This window comes from Battus philenor, unplaced genomic scaffold, assembly GCF_028537555.1.
Source record: "Battus philenor isolate CCGP_79_NKW_IND1 unplaced genomic scaffold, ilBatPhil1.0.hap1 SCAF_3, whole genome shotgun sequence".
Taxonomy (NCBI): Eukaryota; Metazoa; Arthropoda; class Insecta; order Lepidoptera; family Papilionidae; genus Battus; species Battus philenor.
Genome location: NW_027181693.1, coordinates 1,523,008 through 1,541,047, shown reverse-complemented (window position 1 = coordinate 1,541,047; position 18,040 = coordinate 1,523,008). Strand labels below are relative to the sequence as shown.

The 18,040-nt window shown below is 32.4% G+C and overlaps 1 protein-coding gene across 2 annotated transcripts in view; it reads right to left on the bottom strand.

Annotated features, from left to right (window-relative positions):
* M7BP (Myosin-7a binding protein) overlaps positions 1–18,040 on the bottom strand; it is a 133,659-nt gene that overhangs the window by 96,479 nt on the left and 19,140 nt on the right. For both annotated transcript variants that reach the window (XM_068770165.1, XM_068770166.1), the window contains exon 2: positions 11,741–11,943. In XM_068770165.1, coding sequence (XP_068626266.1) covers positions 11,741–11,844 — 104 coding nt within the window. In that variant the 5' untranslated portion in view covers positions 11,845–11,943. The remainder of the gene's footprint in view (positions 1–11,740; positions 11,944–18,040) is intronic.

Below are 18,040 nucleotides of genomic sequence, written 5' to 3'. Positions count from 1 at the left end.
TTGTTGTTTATCAATCGGATATACTACTTAATATGTTTTCATATATACGTCTCTCAATGTATACATGTGCATATATATTATAATTCGGAGTACCTTTTGATATATGTCTCATAAAAATAATTAGTTTTACAGAAATAAATAAAATTGATGTTGAATGTTTATAATGTTAAAATAATCGCTTTTTACTACCTGCATATAACTCTGAAATGTCTTGACCGATTTTGACGGGACTTATACTGGCAGGTAGTTAATGTAACAAGGAGTAACTTAGGCTACTTTTATTTTAGAAAGATTCTTAAATGTAAAAATAAAGTAAATAACCAAGTTATTTTTTGTTAAATTCCACACGGACGAAGTCGTGGGCAAAGGTAAAATACATAAACATAATGATAATAAATAAGAAAAAGAGAGAGAGAGAGAGATAAACAGAACTGTAGGAATAGTAAATATCATAAGTAAAGAAGCATTACCTTCGAAAAATAGATAAAGATTTGGCATTTCTTACCGAATAGTATCTACTTAAAAAACCAACCTGAACAGTTAATTATTTGTCTAGATATATATTTTTCATTTATTAAAATTGTTTGCTGAACTATCTCGAAAGTTCTAGAATCATATATCCTTTATATTTTTAATCACAGTACATTAATGTTTATTTACAAATTTTACCGAATTTTTGTAACCATTTATGCGGGTCCATTACGGATTGTGATTGTCGCGTCGGATTTCTGTTTCTAATTACACCGATAATTACAATACGGCCAAGGTTCGAATCCGCGGCCCAAATTTGTTAACAACTGTTATTATTATTGTTATAATTTGCCGATTGCTGAGACAAGCTTAAAAGAGGGTATAGGCCAGTAATTCATGTCAATCCAGTAATCTATTAGTATTATGCAGTTTCATTATATTATAATTGGACTCTATATTACTACTGCCCTAAGGAAAGCGTAGTGTAGCATGGAAACAACTTTTCATTGATTCCGAAATGGTGTTTCAACGGACAAGACCTTCAGTTATGGAAGAAATGATCATCTCCTTTCTTATATAGCTAACGTTATATCCAAACTTAAGAAGTAATAGCGAACAGGCCACATCGCAGAACAGATAGCTACAGAAGTGTTTAGGTTCTGGAATGGACACCACGAACCGGCGATCGCCTTGGAAAACATGGATCCTATTTATAAATATACGTAGAAGATCTATATCTAACTGTAAACGTCAAACGTGTAAAAGAGACGATGAATATTAAATGGAATCAGGCGTTACCTTGCGGAAGTCCATCCTAAGTAAGAAAAGGACCAATATTTAGCCACTTCCGCACATGCAGTAGTACTCATGCAACAAAGTGCACCGCCCGCCAGCCCGCTGATAAATGCGTATGCGGCAAACAATACGAATAACACAACTGCCACCGTTAATTCACTCAACACGTGTTTTGACCCCTCTACGGGGCATCTTCTGGAGTTATGTTACACCGATTAGTGCCAAACAGAGACTCTGTGCGGAAGTGGCTAAATATTGGTCCTTTTCTTACTTAGAGACGATGATGTAAAACTCTTCATAATATTGTAAATATATGCATTTATCATTTACATCTGGACCAGTGTTCCCCAACGTAATGCTCATGTCGAACAGGTGGGCAATATGATGATTAAAGGGGCAATTCGAAAGTGGATTCAACACGAGTTCAAACCTAATATAAAAATACATATGTTACATAGGAGAGCGTAATAATTTAAAAAAAAAGAACAGTTGGGGGACACATAAAAGGTTGAAAAACACTGTTCTAGATACCCCGCATGACATACAGCCGTTCATAAAATCGATAATTTTATCATATCACATCGATTCGTGTTTTTAATAAGAAACGATAACAACACACTCGTCAATCAAGTTTTATATCGCCTATTTGTACAATTCATACGCGTGTAGCTGAATGCGTTATACAGGATGATTGTTTATAGATGTGAAAGCTTTAAAGTATTGATTATGTTACTCTGAAATATTTTACTACAATTTTTTTCAGTTAACAATTATTAATTTAAAAAAAACAATTCTTATTATATTATCATTGCATTTTTAATAACTTCTGAAACCATTAATTGTAAGGCAAGGTGTACTAAATATTGACAGCAATACATCTATACATCTATTCTTTTTAAACCTTTGCAACTATAACCAATCATTCTATATAATCAAATTAATTTTGAACGAAATTATTATTAATATATATTTAATAATTCTGGCAGTATAAAGTCTGTATGGACGTACTAAATCTAATTTTGTCAACTCTTTTTCTTACTATATTACTATTATGTTATTTATTATTTTCGAAACCATTGATTTTTAGGCAAGACGCTCCAAATATTGACAGCAAACATTTACTCTTTTAAAACACTTTTTCAATTATAACTAATCACCTATATAATCAAATTAATCTTTCACGAAAATATCAATTGATCTATTAACTTTTAACAGAACTTTTATTAACCAAGAAAGGAATTTTAAAATTGATGTTTATTACATGCGTATGGGAAAGGAATTTCCAATGTTGTAAAATAAACTGCCAATAGAATTAATATTGAAAATTATCTCTCTACTATTGCCTGAACAAGGCAATAAATAATATTCCAGCGGTCTATGACAAATTGTTGAATTTGATAAGCTGTTTGCACATTCTCGCCGGAACCCCCATTGCTACAGAGTGAGGTTGTGAAAACACAGCCTTCGACTTATCTAAATTCATTCAGCTCACCGTCACAAAAACAGTACTGACATGATCTACTTTATATAGGTTATAAATACACATTAACAGTTTGGAATGTCGTTCATTTTTATGTCAAGAAAGTGAACAAGTTGTTGAAAGAATTGTGAAACAATTTTAATAAAAGAAAAATATATGTCTAGACAAATAAATAACTGTTCACGTTCGTTTTTTAGGTAGATGGTAGTCGGTAAGAAAAGCCAAAACTCCATCTATTTTCAAAAGGTAAAGCTTGTCTACTTGTAATATATAATTTCTATAGTTCTGTTTATTACTACTATATATATATATATACACCAATATATATATATATATATATATATATATATATATATATACACCAATCATTGTATATAATCTCGAAAGAGAACGTGTTATGGATATTAAAGATACTATATGTAATCGGATTTGACAGTTTCTGAAAATTATGTCTATAATATGTCGGAGAAATGACCTCAGTAATGTTTTAGAAGAGTTATGACTATTTGTCTTTCTTCTCTCTCTCTCTCTATATATATATATATATATATATATATATATATATGTACACACACAGAGAGAGATATATATATATATACGCATGTGTATATATGTATATATGTATTCGCGTAGCTATACATATATCTAATGTTAAACAATGTCATTATGAAGGAGTTCAATTTGATTCTATGTGAAATCAAATCGAGCTCTTCTGACATGGTACGTTTTACAGTACCCGGCTATAAATATTGCACATCGACCTTTGGAAAAAGACAATCGGCTAATTTCGGCGTCGAAGAGCGTTAACTCTGTCGTACGCAATACAAACAGTCTGGTATCTATTAGGAGCCGTTAAAATAAGTATCATTTGTGTCTTTTGATAATTATTTTTATTCTTTGTATAATATATTTAAATATATATAAAAAGAGTTGTTAAAATGAGTCATTGTAATAAAAATAAAAATAGGTATAATGTTGTTTATTATGTACAGTTGTAATTTTCCTAAATAATTAAATACGTAAACATAATGTGAACATATTTATTTATTTTATTTTACTCCAACTTAAAACTACTGCTTATAAAGAAATTTGTGTATTTATTATAATTATAATACAGGGTGTTTCATTATTAGTGTAAAAGTTTTAAAGTGAAGTATCTATTGCGCACTTGCTGCCAATTAACGTATGTATGGTTTTCAGAAATAATAAAAAGCTGAAAATTCGGATTAGTACATATTAAAATCAATCATTTGTTTACTATCTATAATAAATTATTGACCTGTTGCATTTCAATAGACTTTCAGATGTGATACAGGTTGATTTGAAATATATGTTCAATTTTTTTGCTTATATATAAAGCTTCTACATATATAACCGAATATCCCGTATACATATTTATAATATATGTTTAATTTACTTCAAAAAACTTCTTATCGAATTGTATTGAAATTTTACCAATTGAACCATTTCTATTGGTTACATAAAAAAAGTATTAGTTGGCAAAAAAGGTATCAACCTTTTTTGATGATTTCTTTTTTTTTAAAAGCCGTTAGAACTCGAATAGATACGGCCAGTAAAAAATTAAACGTGCGTTTATAAATGATCCGCTGCCGTGTTTGTTGTTTCGGAACTAAAGTTGCGAGGTCTTTGTAAACGTGTGTAAATAGTTTTTTTTTTTTCTTTTTTTTTTTTTTTTTTTTTTTTTTATGACCCCCGCTATTGGGGGCCTCTCGTACCCCTATTTATGTTGGGATAGGGACTTTACAAGCATTAAATTTTTTCACTTAGTTATTTTATTTTCATTCTCTTTTCTTTCATTCTTCACATAATCTTTCTTTCTGTTCTAATCTTTCATGCCACAATTCGTCTGTCTTTCTCTTTTCCTCTGATCATCTATCATTCTTCCCTTGCTTTTTACATTTTCAATAGCTTTTTTTTTATTTTTATTTCACATTTTTGTTTCTTATACAATAATAATTTTTATTACAGATTTATATATTTTAATAGTTAATAATTATATTTTCTATTTTAATTTTTTAATGTATATTTATTTATTTATTTCCTATATTTACGTTTTGTTTCTTTTCATTGCACTTTCCGCTATTTCTCTGCAAAGGGATAGGAATGATTGTTTATATTCTCCGCCTATCAGGGAGGGTATTGTCTCCTCCCTGACTTGAATTCCAGGTGTGTAAATAGTTAGATACACTTGTGTAATTACATAAATTACTTCATAACTGTTGTAATGACGTCATCGATTTTGAACAATGCGTTATACTTTTAAAATTAAGAAAAGGACCAATATTTAGCCACTTCCGCACATGCAGTGGTAGTCGTGCAACAAATTGCACCGCCCGCCAGCCCGCTGATAAGTGCGTATGGGGCAAACAATGCGAATTACACAACTGCCACTGCCAAATCACTCAACCCGTATTTCACCCCTCCACGGAGCATCTTCAGGAGTTATGTTACACCGATTAGTGCCAAACAAAGAGTCAAAAAAGAAAAAGAGTTTAATAGTAGAGAGTATTTATGAGATCCGATTAGAAGATGAAAAAAATTTACCGTTATTGGCTAACGGATTGACAAGTTGAAATGGCAGTGACAGTAAGAATCTGGAGTGATGATCACAGACCTGCAAGCGCGGCGTAGAACGCTTGATGCAGACCACTTCCAACCGGGACTTTTGGAAATCTTTGGGGTGACCAATGATGCAAGTATTATTGCAGAAATTTTGAAGATTGGCATTTATGACTGTGTATCATTTTAAATAGAGTAATAGTCGTAATATATTTTATCTAATTGTTGTCGTCGTTTCAGTCCAGAAACACTGACTGCAAGACAAGACTTCTCAATGATAAGGAGATATACCATAATCACCACATTTAACAGGCAGTTTGGCAATAGCTGTGTGATATTATGGCACGTAAAGGACGCTTCTGCCCTTCCTTTGGAAACTTGTTTGTGTTTGCAATACTATATAATTAATGAAAAAAGAATCGAATCAACGAACTATCGCATGCCTCGACTCTTAACCTAAAAGATGAATATTATTCAATCTATATGTTATAAAGTTTATACATTAATAAAAAAATTATTATTTTGAAATACACAGCATAAAATGTTATACAGACTGTATATAGATATATTTATTATAGTAATTTTTACAATTTAAATACCTTTATTGCAATACAATTATTATTTTACTGATTGTTATATTTAAACTTATAATTAAATGTATTTTACTTGAAATATATATTAAATATTGTATATATCTGTGAACATTAGCATCGTAGCAAATAGCGCGTAAATTAATATATATAATTTATGTTTACCTTTCAACATGAATAATGTATCCGATTAATTTTATTTTCACACAACACAGCACTAACTTCACAGAATATCTAACACTAGGGGTTTAATAAAAATATTCACTAGTAAATTGTTTTACGTATCTTCACTACACTGTGGCATTCAGCGCTTGACCCTTCAGGTGCGTTTATAACGGTCTGACGGTCGAGACCAACTGACGGCGAGTCTCTATCACCGTTTGGTTGGCATTTAGATCGACATAAGGCCGTTAGGATCATCAGGCAAGGCTACGGTGAGCTATCGAGGCAAATGGTAGTAGCATTTGCCTTGATGATCACAACATAGGTGATGAACATTTGCTGCCAATTAAATTAAAACAGAAATAATAAATGACGTAATGATACTATAGTATATAGGAAATAGCGTTTTTGAAAATCGAATACCTTTATATATTACAATTAATAATTATTTATTATCTGTTCATACTTTGTACTGCCAGGAATTATTGGATTGTTACATTTTCTACTTATGTAGAATGATGTATACAGGGTGGTTAATATATAGTACACTCTGTTTAAAAATAAATGGTTTCAGAAATTATAAATAACGATAATATAAATAAAAAGCAAACTTGTACTACCAGAAGTTGTAGACCCGACGCATTTAGTAAAAAATAAATTAATATAAAAGCTTTCAGACTGATCAAAAGCTTTTTTCTAATAAATTCATTACACATTCACTAGTTTAATTCTTATACATTTATTACGAATAAAGCTTGTTTTTTCAGGTAGTTTTACTTTTTGTAGTATCTGTGGTATTAGTTTCCCTTGTTATTTTATTTGACATTTGTAAATTTTAATTTTCCATATTCTCTCTGCATGACTTTTTGTTAAATGAAATTTATTTATTTATTAAACTTATTATATGTTTTTTAAATAAATAAAATTAAAAAAGATTGTTTCTTAATGAAATTATTTAAACCTCTAAAATATTCAAGACGGCTTTATGAATGCAATTGTTTGTGTATTTAAAAGTTTATTTAAAAAAAAGAAACAAATCAAAATGGTGGAAAGTGGCATTTGGCGCCAATTGTTTGTCCGCCATTGAAATCGAAACGAATCCTCGTACGTGACTACTCCGTCTCGGAGAAATGAAAACGATAATGCGTACGCGTTTATTTCAACAAATCAAAGGTTTGTTACTCTATGTTACTACAAATATTTATTTCAAAAGTCACGATTTATTAAAAAATATATTAACAAATATTTTGACAACCGTTAATCAGACGTCAATGTCTTTTATGATTTTCTTTACGTTGTGTTAAAATGAATTTAACAGGATTACAAAGAAGTATTTATATATACAACTCGAGAGGAAAAATAAGTTTTATATCAAAAACAATTTTTTTTTAAATAGTCACTTTGACAATTTATTTATGTATCGTTGCAGAGAGATGTTTTTGAACGCTGCGACTATATGTTCGATGTATTCTTCAACATCTTGTTAACGAAATTCCTTTTTCAATTTTTGGAATTAATAAAAGGCGCATATTGTAGTTTGAACTATAAGGTAGGTGAACCAATAATTTCACACCAGCCATACAATAAAGATAGTATTTAACAATAGCATGTGTGTTGTAGTTAGCTTGAGTATGAAACGATCAGGTGGCTTTCTTCTTTCCCGAAAATTATATCTAGGTCTCTTCAAGATCAGAGTGAACCTAAATGAACCTGCCGAGTCTGCTTCTTCTTCGACATTGCTTTCCATCAGGCGAGTTCCTGGTCAAACGCTGACAAGAAAGCATTAAAAAAACTTGACCAAATGCTCTGACGCATTGGACTTTGCTACGTGGGCGTTGTTTTTCGAATTTTTTTACATTTCTATAAACTTTTTCTCGTTTTGTAGTACAATTGTTGCATAATAGCATTTAAGAAAACTGAATACCTTATGATAAATAATAATAAATAATGTGAAACTAAAAACTGTAATAAATTGAAAAAATAAATTAGTTATAAGAAAGTAAATAAATAAGGCAATAATACTTTGATATTAGCGCACCGCCTGTGATATTTAGGAAGCGAAGGGAAGAATAAAACTTGCTGTAAATACAGAGGATAAAAACAGAGTAAAATGAAAGCTCATGTGAAGTGTTTAAGAAGAAACGTTTATAGATTTTGAGAAGATTGAAAGAATCCGTCACTCCCACAAAAGGGGAGAACGAAAGGCCTCCAAAAAGGAAGGGGCATAAATATAAGCCTTAATATAAATATATATTAAGACAGAATTTCTATGTGACATTGCTATTAAAATTTCATATTTATATTTACTTATATATGACAATATGTCAGATATATGTATTTTTTGCTGGCGATCATATAATAAAATTAAAAATATACTTATTAATAAATCGGGGATGTAACACGACAGAATACGTAATCTTTTATTAACTAAATCAGTTTTTTCCTTTGTAGTAACAGCTCTAGTGGGAGTTGTTGCAATAAAAACAATGCTAGCAATGAAGAATCCCATTTAGGATTTCAATTCGGAAATGCCCGAGAGGATCGAATCTCCTTTGAGATGGTCATTGGACAAATTTTTATCACACCGTTTTCGCAACGTATTCAAATTTAAAATAAATTAAGATTGCTTCACCACAGATATTATTTAGCAATAGCTCAAAATAATTTTGGATGAAATAATTTATGCTATACCGGGTTCGTCACGGTTGGGGTCTCTTCGCTTTGTTGTGATATCACTGAATACCATATGGATCCAACGCGGATGTGACGTCACGTATAATGCACGCCGGTACATATGAATTTGGTTGCCGCTCTCACTCGATTTCATTCCAATTACAAATTTTAGAATTTTATCACAAATATTTAGTTTAATTTTTTTTAATCTATTTCGAAAAAGGCTGGGGGGTGTATATTAGGTTTATTCAGTCTTGTTTGTATTGGACATGATGCCAATTTAGATCAAGTTGGCAGAACTTATTTACTTGCGTGTAGATGGTACGCCGCGCGTCCTTAGATGCGCATGCGCAGACCGATGGATTGACAGATAAGCGAAAGCATTTTGACAATTGCGTTTGTTTCGCTACAAGACTTTTTTGATGCCCCGCTTTTTAGAAATCTTTCGTTCCCCATATCGTAATTAGGACAGGAACTTTATTTAGCAATTTTTTTTCCATTGTTAATATTCTATTTTCATTCTCTTCTCTCTTCTTTTACAATCTCTATTGCTACATCCTCTTTAATTCATTACATTTTATTTCTTCCTCCTCCTTTCATTGATAATCCTTACACGCATCGCATCTCTTCCTTCATCCTTTACCACATTCTTTGAGATCATTTAGTTTACAATTTCAAAGTCCTTATTCCTAGTTTTTTTTTAATCTAATCTTTATTTTCTTATTGTAGTTTTGTTTCCTTGATAACTTTTCTGTAATTATCTAGGAATTTGCGGTAGCGTTATTTATCTGCCATTAGGGAGGCTATGGTGCCACTTTGCACTCCTCCCTTCAGCTCCACGTCACACTTATATCTTTATTTTACGAATACGGGACAGCTCGGCTAGAAGACATTATACCAAACCATTTTATACAGAACGTAGTTTTTTTGTCCTGATGTATGCATTTCCCGATTTCGCCGGTTCTAGGGAGCAGATCACAAAGAGCGTTTAGCCTAAAAAGTCTTTAATATTAACGAAGTTCCCGGGTTCCCTGGACAGCTACGGCTCAGATTTTTTCATTCTACAATTTTACCTGATTGGAGAAAATGTCGTGAATAACAATATATTGAAAGGATTATGAAATATAATATAGTTATAATCGTATCTGCGTTACGATTTTATTTACAAGTGTTATTTAAGCGAAGGTTAAAAATAAAATTTATGTTCTATTGTAACACATTAACATAGAGGAACTATACTGGCGTAATATTACGTTTTAATTTTAACGTAATTTAAACGAGACATAGTGACGCGTTAAATGTTTTAAGCGCCATCTATTAACAACAGTCAAAACTACTAAATTGAAAGACATGTATAGACTAGTAGATAGTATGCAGTTTCTCCCACAGATGTAATTTTTTAAAACTGTCTTTTCTATAAATTTATTAGTTATCTATATTTCTTACATAAAGATAAGTACTATTATTTTTTATATTCTAAATATAGAGCGATATATTATAGCGATTCATTAGTATTAATGCACCCTGAGGATTCTTAGTCAAACACAGTCATATTGCTAGAAGGGTTCCCGGCTATTCGAAGTGTTTAGTGTTTTTGCATCGGTCGGCTTTGTATCAGCACATTAGAAAGGTTGATCAGCACATGCTTAGATTAGAGGTGTGTTTCAGATGACCATGTCCAGTGACATCACTCGTTAAAAACTGAATAGGGCTTATTTAAACAAAATTCGGTCTTCAAAATATATCGATAGGTGTTACTCACATAAGAATAAACTAAAAAAGACTCCATAATGCCTCTTAAAATAATTTGATGGTCAATATACCATAAATTTATCAAAATCCAATGATAACTCGACAATTCGCATTTACTAAATTAAAACAAATATGTTCATCTCACGCAGAAGTTACAATTGAAATCGTTCATAAATCATTTCAACCGTTGCACGTTCACAGCTGGACTAATGCCTCCCTCATATATATCATTTTTTATATATGTTATACAGTTATTCCACCGACAATATTACTTGAAGACATCCTGTAGCTTGATGTGTTTTTATACTTTTTACTTCTTTTTGAATAACTTTTTGACTAACTTTGAACTACTGCAGTATCAGATCATCATCCACGAGTCATTCATGGTGTAGAAATCCCATGAATAATTTTATATTTAAGTAATTATTTGACTAGGATTTACATTCTTTTATATATAATTCTTGTCGCTTTTAACATAATGCTACACGCCAAGTATTTCGAAAGTTGAATTTATTTTATCAACTTTTTCCCATACATACATTGTTATAAAATTTATTATATTAAAATAGTAGGGCATATAAAATCGAAAGAATTTGTTGTGACAATTTTACTTCTACAGTGATTTGTTTGTAACATGCAATAAGAACGCGACGAGTTTGCGCGATTTTTGGTATTGAAATACAAATATATGAAAAATTTACTTTTTTTTAAATTATACACTTTGTGATATTTAATATAAATATAGTTTTTTTGTTGTTTATAATTGTTACTTTATGTGCGGGCCGCCAAACAATTTAAAAATTTACATTGGCCCCTTGAGTAAAAAGGTTATTTACCCCTGTTCTAGATTATTGGTTAGTTGATTTTTCTAATATATGTCACATTTAGAAGAATTATTATCTACTTCTATGAGTTGCATCGATGTTATTATTTACATAAAGTGTGTTTCGTTAAGAATCGAATCAGGTGTTTATTATGCAGTATGTTACAAAACTTGGAATAAACCCCATGTCCACGTAGAGTATTTTTTAAGATCCAAAAGTTCGCCCTTTGCGAAGAACGAATCAAATGAAAGTCCTCCCGGAAGAGTTTCCTTAAAGATATACCACAGTGAAAGTAAAAAGATTATTATTGGTTGAACCATTATGGCCAGGAATAATCTGACAAGATCAGACGAGGAATAAGATATTATAAGATGTAATTTAATACTGACTGAATTTAATAATTAAATACTGACCTTGGCCAGGAGAGTCCGTTGGCAACTAAGTAGCAGACACCAGACACGATGCCAGCCAGCAGGCCTAGGCTGACGCCTGTGGACAGGGAGAGAGTATCCGGCATCTTGCTCGCACGCCGGCTTCTATCAATTTATAATCACTTTCGCTTCCCGCTAACAACTTTTCCCTTAGTTTTCTTTCGACTTGTCCATCATAAAATTATCTGGAAAGAAAATAATTATACATTATCATACATCAACTACGGTAAAAAGTTTATAAAGCAAGAGTTTTAAATTACAGTGCACAAAAATTTCTATTTTATATGGATATAGTAATTTAAGAATTAAATAATAAAGTTTTTACAAAATCCACAAACGGAAACGATAAAGATTCATCATCTTCATCACCAAAATTTCAGCCATGGGAAGTCAACTGCACATAGGCCTCTCTTATAGATCTGCAATAGAACCAGTATCCAACGCTATCCGTCAATCTTTGCCGGTCTCGCGCCGGCGCGAGATGCTTACCAACCAACTTTTATAAACCTATACGCGCCGGCATCGCGTAATGTAACATGTTAACATATCTATACCGCGTTTTTTTTTATTTTAATTACCATATATATGCAAATAATACTTGAAAGTTTTTTAAGTAAATAAACAACAAAAATGAAAACTAGCTTCTGTCTGACTCCCATGTTCAAGACACTGGCAGTGAAGCTGCAACAAGGTAGATAGGTGTCAGCGCCGTTGATACAGAATGCAATGCGTATACTGAAGCGTTCAGGGCGTAGTTCATTTTAGGAGGTCCTTTCGCCAGGCTCACTCTATGATTCGTTGTCCAATTTATCTAAAAGATCGGCATACTCACAATGCAGTTAAACATGAGGTATTGGCTTCAGCCGTGGATGCTGTGGGAGCTCTAGAGGTATGATCCATAAACAAGGTATGGGTTAAGCGCGCTTTGTGCTCTACCTCCTATAACCCACGATATCCGATGGACCAGACCGTGGTTCACGCATTAAGGAGCTGTCCCGTATTCGCAAAAGAAAGATATGAATGTGAAGTGTAATTAAAAGAAGGGGGGAAGACTATCTACTGGCATGAAATTTATCAAGGAGGTTATAAAGAAAAATAAGATTAGACCATAAATATAAGGTCGGGTATATAAAGAAAAAAATGTTAAATAATAAACTGAAATCAGAAATTTTAAATTGTAAACTAGATGACATCAAAGTACGTAACGAAGGAAGAAAGACGATGTGATGGGATTGAGATTGAAAGAAAGAAAACAAAAGAAAATGAGAGGAATGGAAGAGGGCGTAGCAATAAAAATGATGATGGAAGAGAGGGGAGAAGGAAAATTAAACAGTAATAATGAAAAAAAATTGCTAAATAAAGTATCCGTCCTAAATTCGATAGAGGAAACGAAAGGCTTCGATAACATGGGCGTTAAGAAAAATAAAACCTGCGATATCTTTATATATTAATAAGGTAGCGTAGATCAAATAAAGAACACTTTATATTTCTTATTTACACTTTATTAACTCCATTATTATCATAAAAAAACAACATTGAAAATGTTTATCGTATATTTATAACGCAGTTCGATAATCATTCGAAAGTCAAAAATTTAAAATGTTCACCGATATCCGAAGTTATGTGTCATTACGTAATATCACGTTTACTTACGTTACATAAATTAGCTCACGCAATTTGTTGTTGTTTTTTTTGTAATGATCGAGATCAATGAATAACAGTGTAGGTATGAGTGGGTTTTACGATCAAGAAGAAGGTTTTACGACGTAGAATGAGGATACTGAGAATGATAGACTGTCGGAACTTCCGATATACTTTCGGAATCTTGGACATCGGAAATGGTTACACCAGGTCCCTCCTCAAACCGACTGCTTTTGCAGCAGATTTGCAAGGCAGTATGTGTTACCGTTGATGTTTAACGGCACTGAATTTTGGTCTCTCACTTCGAGCCTTATCGGCAAGCTCACATTCGACTATCGTACCCTGGAGAGGATTATGCTCGAGGTGTCTAAGGGATTGAATCGTAAGAAATAAAGAGATCAGTTCATGAATAACATGGCATATCAAATTGGTAGGTTGAAGGAGCAATTCCACACACAAGGTGGACAGGTGAACTTGGGTATTCAGAAGACACTGAAAGAGAGCTTAATGTAAATCTCTTTACTATCTAATTATACTCTTCTTTCATTCTCCTCTAGACCTATACAAAAAAGTAAGAAAAGGTCCAATCTTTAGCCACTTCCGCACATGTAGTGGTAGTCGTGCAACAAAGTGCTACGCCCGCCAGCTCGTCGATAAATGCGCATGCGGCAAACAATGCGAATTACACAACCACCACCGTTAAATCACTCAACACGTGTTTCACCCCTCCACGGGGCATCTTCAGGAGTTATGTTACATCGATTAGTGCCAAACACAGAGTGAACTTTGTGAACAGGGTGAATAGTGACTTTGTTGCACGACTACCACTGCATGTGCGGAAGTGGCTAAATATAGGTCCTTTTCTTACTTAGGATGGATTTCCGCAAAATAACGCCTTCTTCCATTAAAAAAGTATACAAAAAACATAACATTTTGCGAATGGAAATTGAGTGGACTAAAGAAATAAATGTCGCCTCATTCATGGCCGACCACAAATGTCATTTCACATATCTAAAGTTAAAAGTGGTGCAGAAGACTATAGCTAGAAACAAAAGCAAAGATTAAAATAAAGGGTCGTGTAAACAATAATTGTAAAGAAAACAATTGAGTATATACTGCAAAATAAGAACACATTAACAATTTAATTAGGAATATTGACAAGGAAAGAAAGGCGACGCGTGAAATATGATCAGAACGTTAAGAATGAAAAAGATAAAGAATTTGTGATGAAAGAAAGGAGAAAGAGAGATATTAATTCTTCATTGTAAAGTTCCTGCACAAAACAAAGCAAGGGAAACGAGTATAAAAAATCAATGAATTATTAACATATAATTTTAGATGTTTGTTATAATTTAGAGTACGAACAAATGAATAAAATCAAAATCGAGTACACAAAGCCTGCATATTACACGCAATCACATTAATTTCTTCACACGACCCTATAAAACTAAGTCGGTGTATTACAAACAAGTGATTTTAACACAACGCGATAAGCCTAAACAATTTTCGGTGGGATCGTGACCAACAATGGTTCCCAGCAGTGGGTCGCGGCGCGGTGGGAGTCTCCCAGACGAAGTCATCAAGATATATCAACTAATGAACAATATGCCGCTATTCGTTTGGCTTTTGTAAGCTTCACATTGCACTCGAGTCTCCGATGTACGAAGACCAGCATTCATCTTGCCTATTTTAATAACACTAGTAACATATATAAGATATACATATATATAAGTGATTTCACTCATGTATTGACTCGTCGCGATATAACCAATGGAATTCTTTTCAATCGATGGATGCCTATTGCATAGCATAAACCTCTCTTAAAGATAAAGATTAACGCTGCCTCTAGCGGCACGTGGTCGTCTTTCGGCCCCAATGACCATGACCATCGGTTTCATGAGCAAATTGCCCAGCTCATTGCTAATTCAGACGAGCAATTCATCGAGTTACGTCATAATAGATGAGACCATGGAAGATCTGGGTACAATGCTCGATGATCTCAGTAGAGAATCCGGGAAGTAGACCTTAAAATAAACATGGATTAGACGAAAGTTTTGTCTAATATACGTGTCTTGACTACTCTAGTACTCTTGTCGGAGCTGGTAGATTAGAAATTGTAGACGACTGTATATACTAGGGACTAAACATACAGGTTGGTAAGTCCAAGTTATAGAAAGAGATCATTCGCCAAAATGATAAACAGTATATTCACGTCCCTATGAATATTTTTTTATATTTCGTACAATGCAAAGATAAATAATACATTTTAAAATATCATTATCATGGTCGTTGGATTTAAGTCATAAAAATCATATGTGTAAATACTATATATATATATATATAATATTTTAATTGTATAAAGATAGATTAAGTAGTATCGAGAAAACTAGATACAAAGCCTGGCTTTGGCTTTCAACAATAGAGTGGAAAGCGGGCAAAGAGATATAAAAATCAATAGATATAGGTATAGCTATGCGAATATATATACATATGTGTATTTATGTGTAGGTAGGTATATGTGTATATATATATACGATATATATATATATATATATATATGTATTTTTATATATATATATATTTATAGATATTATATATATATATATATATATATATATATATATATATATATCGTATACCAGGGAACTATTTACAAAAAAAAAACAATATTTAATTTTTTGTATTGCAAGACCTTTCAGTGTTCATATCTTGTAATAATAGCCATACGTTGTTATAACCTTGGAATAACAAAACAAATATTTTTATTTACAGCATAAAGTAATGTAATTTGTAATTAATACAAATAATTGATTACGTATAAAAAATTCCCAGCCGTATCGACTTACATCACACCCGACGAGCTTACAAAGCTCGATTGAAAGTAAAAACAGAACGACCTTATGCAACAAAACTTGTAGTACTACAATTTTTTTGTCGTGCAATATCAACAAGTCAAAGAGTTATCTCAACAAGAACTTTGTTTTCTCGAGGTCATTTCAGCCCATAGACGCCCACTGCAAGGCATAGACTTTACCCAAAAGATGTCTTTCGGGGGATACCCTAATCGTCAAGTTAGGCAGGCTGTAAATGGAGGCCTTCACCAATTCTAACCAGGTAGAAACGCGAAGTGGTCTCGTGTTGCTGAGGTATAGTGAGGATGCCGACGGAGGTACAGCTTCCTGTGTCTTGATACAATACTGAGGGGCAGTTGCAAGTTCCGAAGAAGATCTGGTGGTCCTTCCAAAGATTCTGAATATGACTACCGATAGGGTTCTAATAAGTAAGAATCCCATCAAACCCTGTTCTTCACCCTCGATACCAAAAAAAGGCAGAAAAGAAAACGTTGCCACCCATCCTCTGGAAACATGTTTGTGAGTAATGGCAAACTCATATAATTAGTATAAAAAGTGTAAAGCATATAAGAATGTATCCGTGGAATCTAACCCGCGACGGTTTCAGTCTTTACCGCTCGGCTACCTCTGCTCGAACTTTGTTTATTATATTGATTAATAACAGATCAATTGATTACTTATTACTTTTTCTGTTTGAAAACCTCTTTTATTAATTTTCTTTTTTACCCTTTCACTTAAGTAACTAAATGTTATTTTGGACCATAACCTCAAATTCTTCCTTTGACGTTAGCTGTCAAAATGACGTAAACGCTTTCGTATGTCAAGGTCAAAGACGCTGATCTTTGACGATAGATCGTTGCTCATCTGTTCAACTAGAACAGGAGATCCACGAAGCCTTTTTGATAAGAAGAATCTATTAAGAACCTGAATCTATGAAGAAATTTATGATTTAAAATATGGAAAATGAATCTTCGTAAAAATTTATTAATAAATAGATTAAATATTAGACTGTGTTTATGTTGTTAAAACTTACTTTTCTTTAATTAATAAGGTGTAAATTCTATAAATAATAACTCAATATAATTAAGATTATATTCATAAATAGAAATACAAAGAGTTAAGAACAATTATTTCACTGATATACACATAAAAACATCTATTAACATTAAATATCGATAAGTTTTTTATATTTTTTATGGAATCAGGCGTTTTTTTGCGGAAGTCCATCCTAAGCAAGAAAAGGACTAATATATGGCCACTTCCGCACATGCACTAATCGATGTAAATAGTAAAAATAGCACTCTGTGTTTGGCACTAATAGGTGTAACATAACTCCTGAAGTTGCTCCGTGGAGGGGTGAAACACGTGTTGAGTGATTTAACGGTTGTAGTTGTGTAATTCGCATTGTTTACCGCATGCGCATTTATCAGGGGGTTGGCGGGCGGTGCACTTCGTTGCACGACTACCACTGCATGTGCGGAAGTGGCTAAATATTTTTTTATAGTTTATAATCCAACGTGGATTTAGACAACATACAATTGGCTAATTGAACGTACTTCTTAAGATTCATGGCACAAACACTAGAAATTTTTATTCTATAATAACCTTCCACAAATTATGAGAAAGAATATGAAAAAATTGACGATGGAAAGTAAGTATTTATTTATATATGAAGACTATATTATATACGTATTAGCAACACTATATATGTATAAACGCGGTAGTTGTGACTCAATTCTTACAATTGGGAAATAATTCTCTATAAGTAATGCACGCAGTAATCCAATAC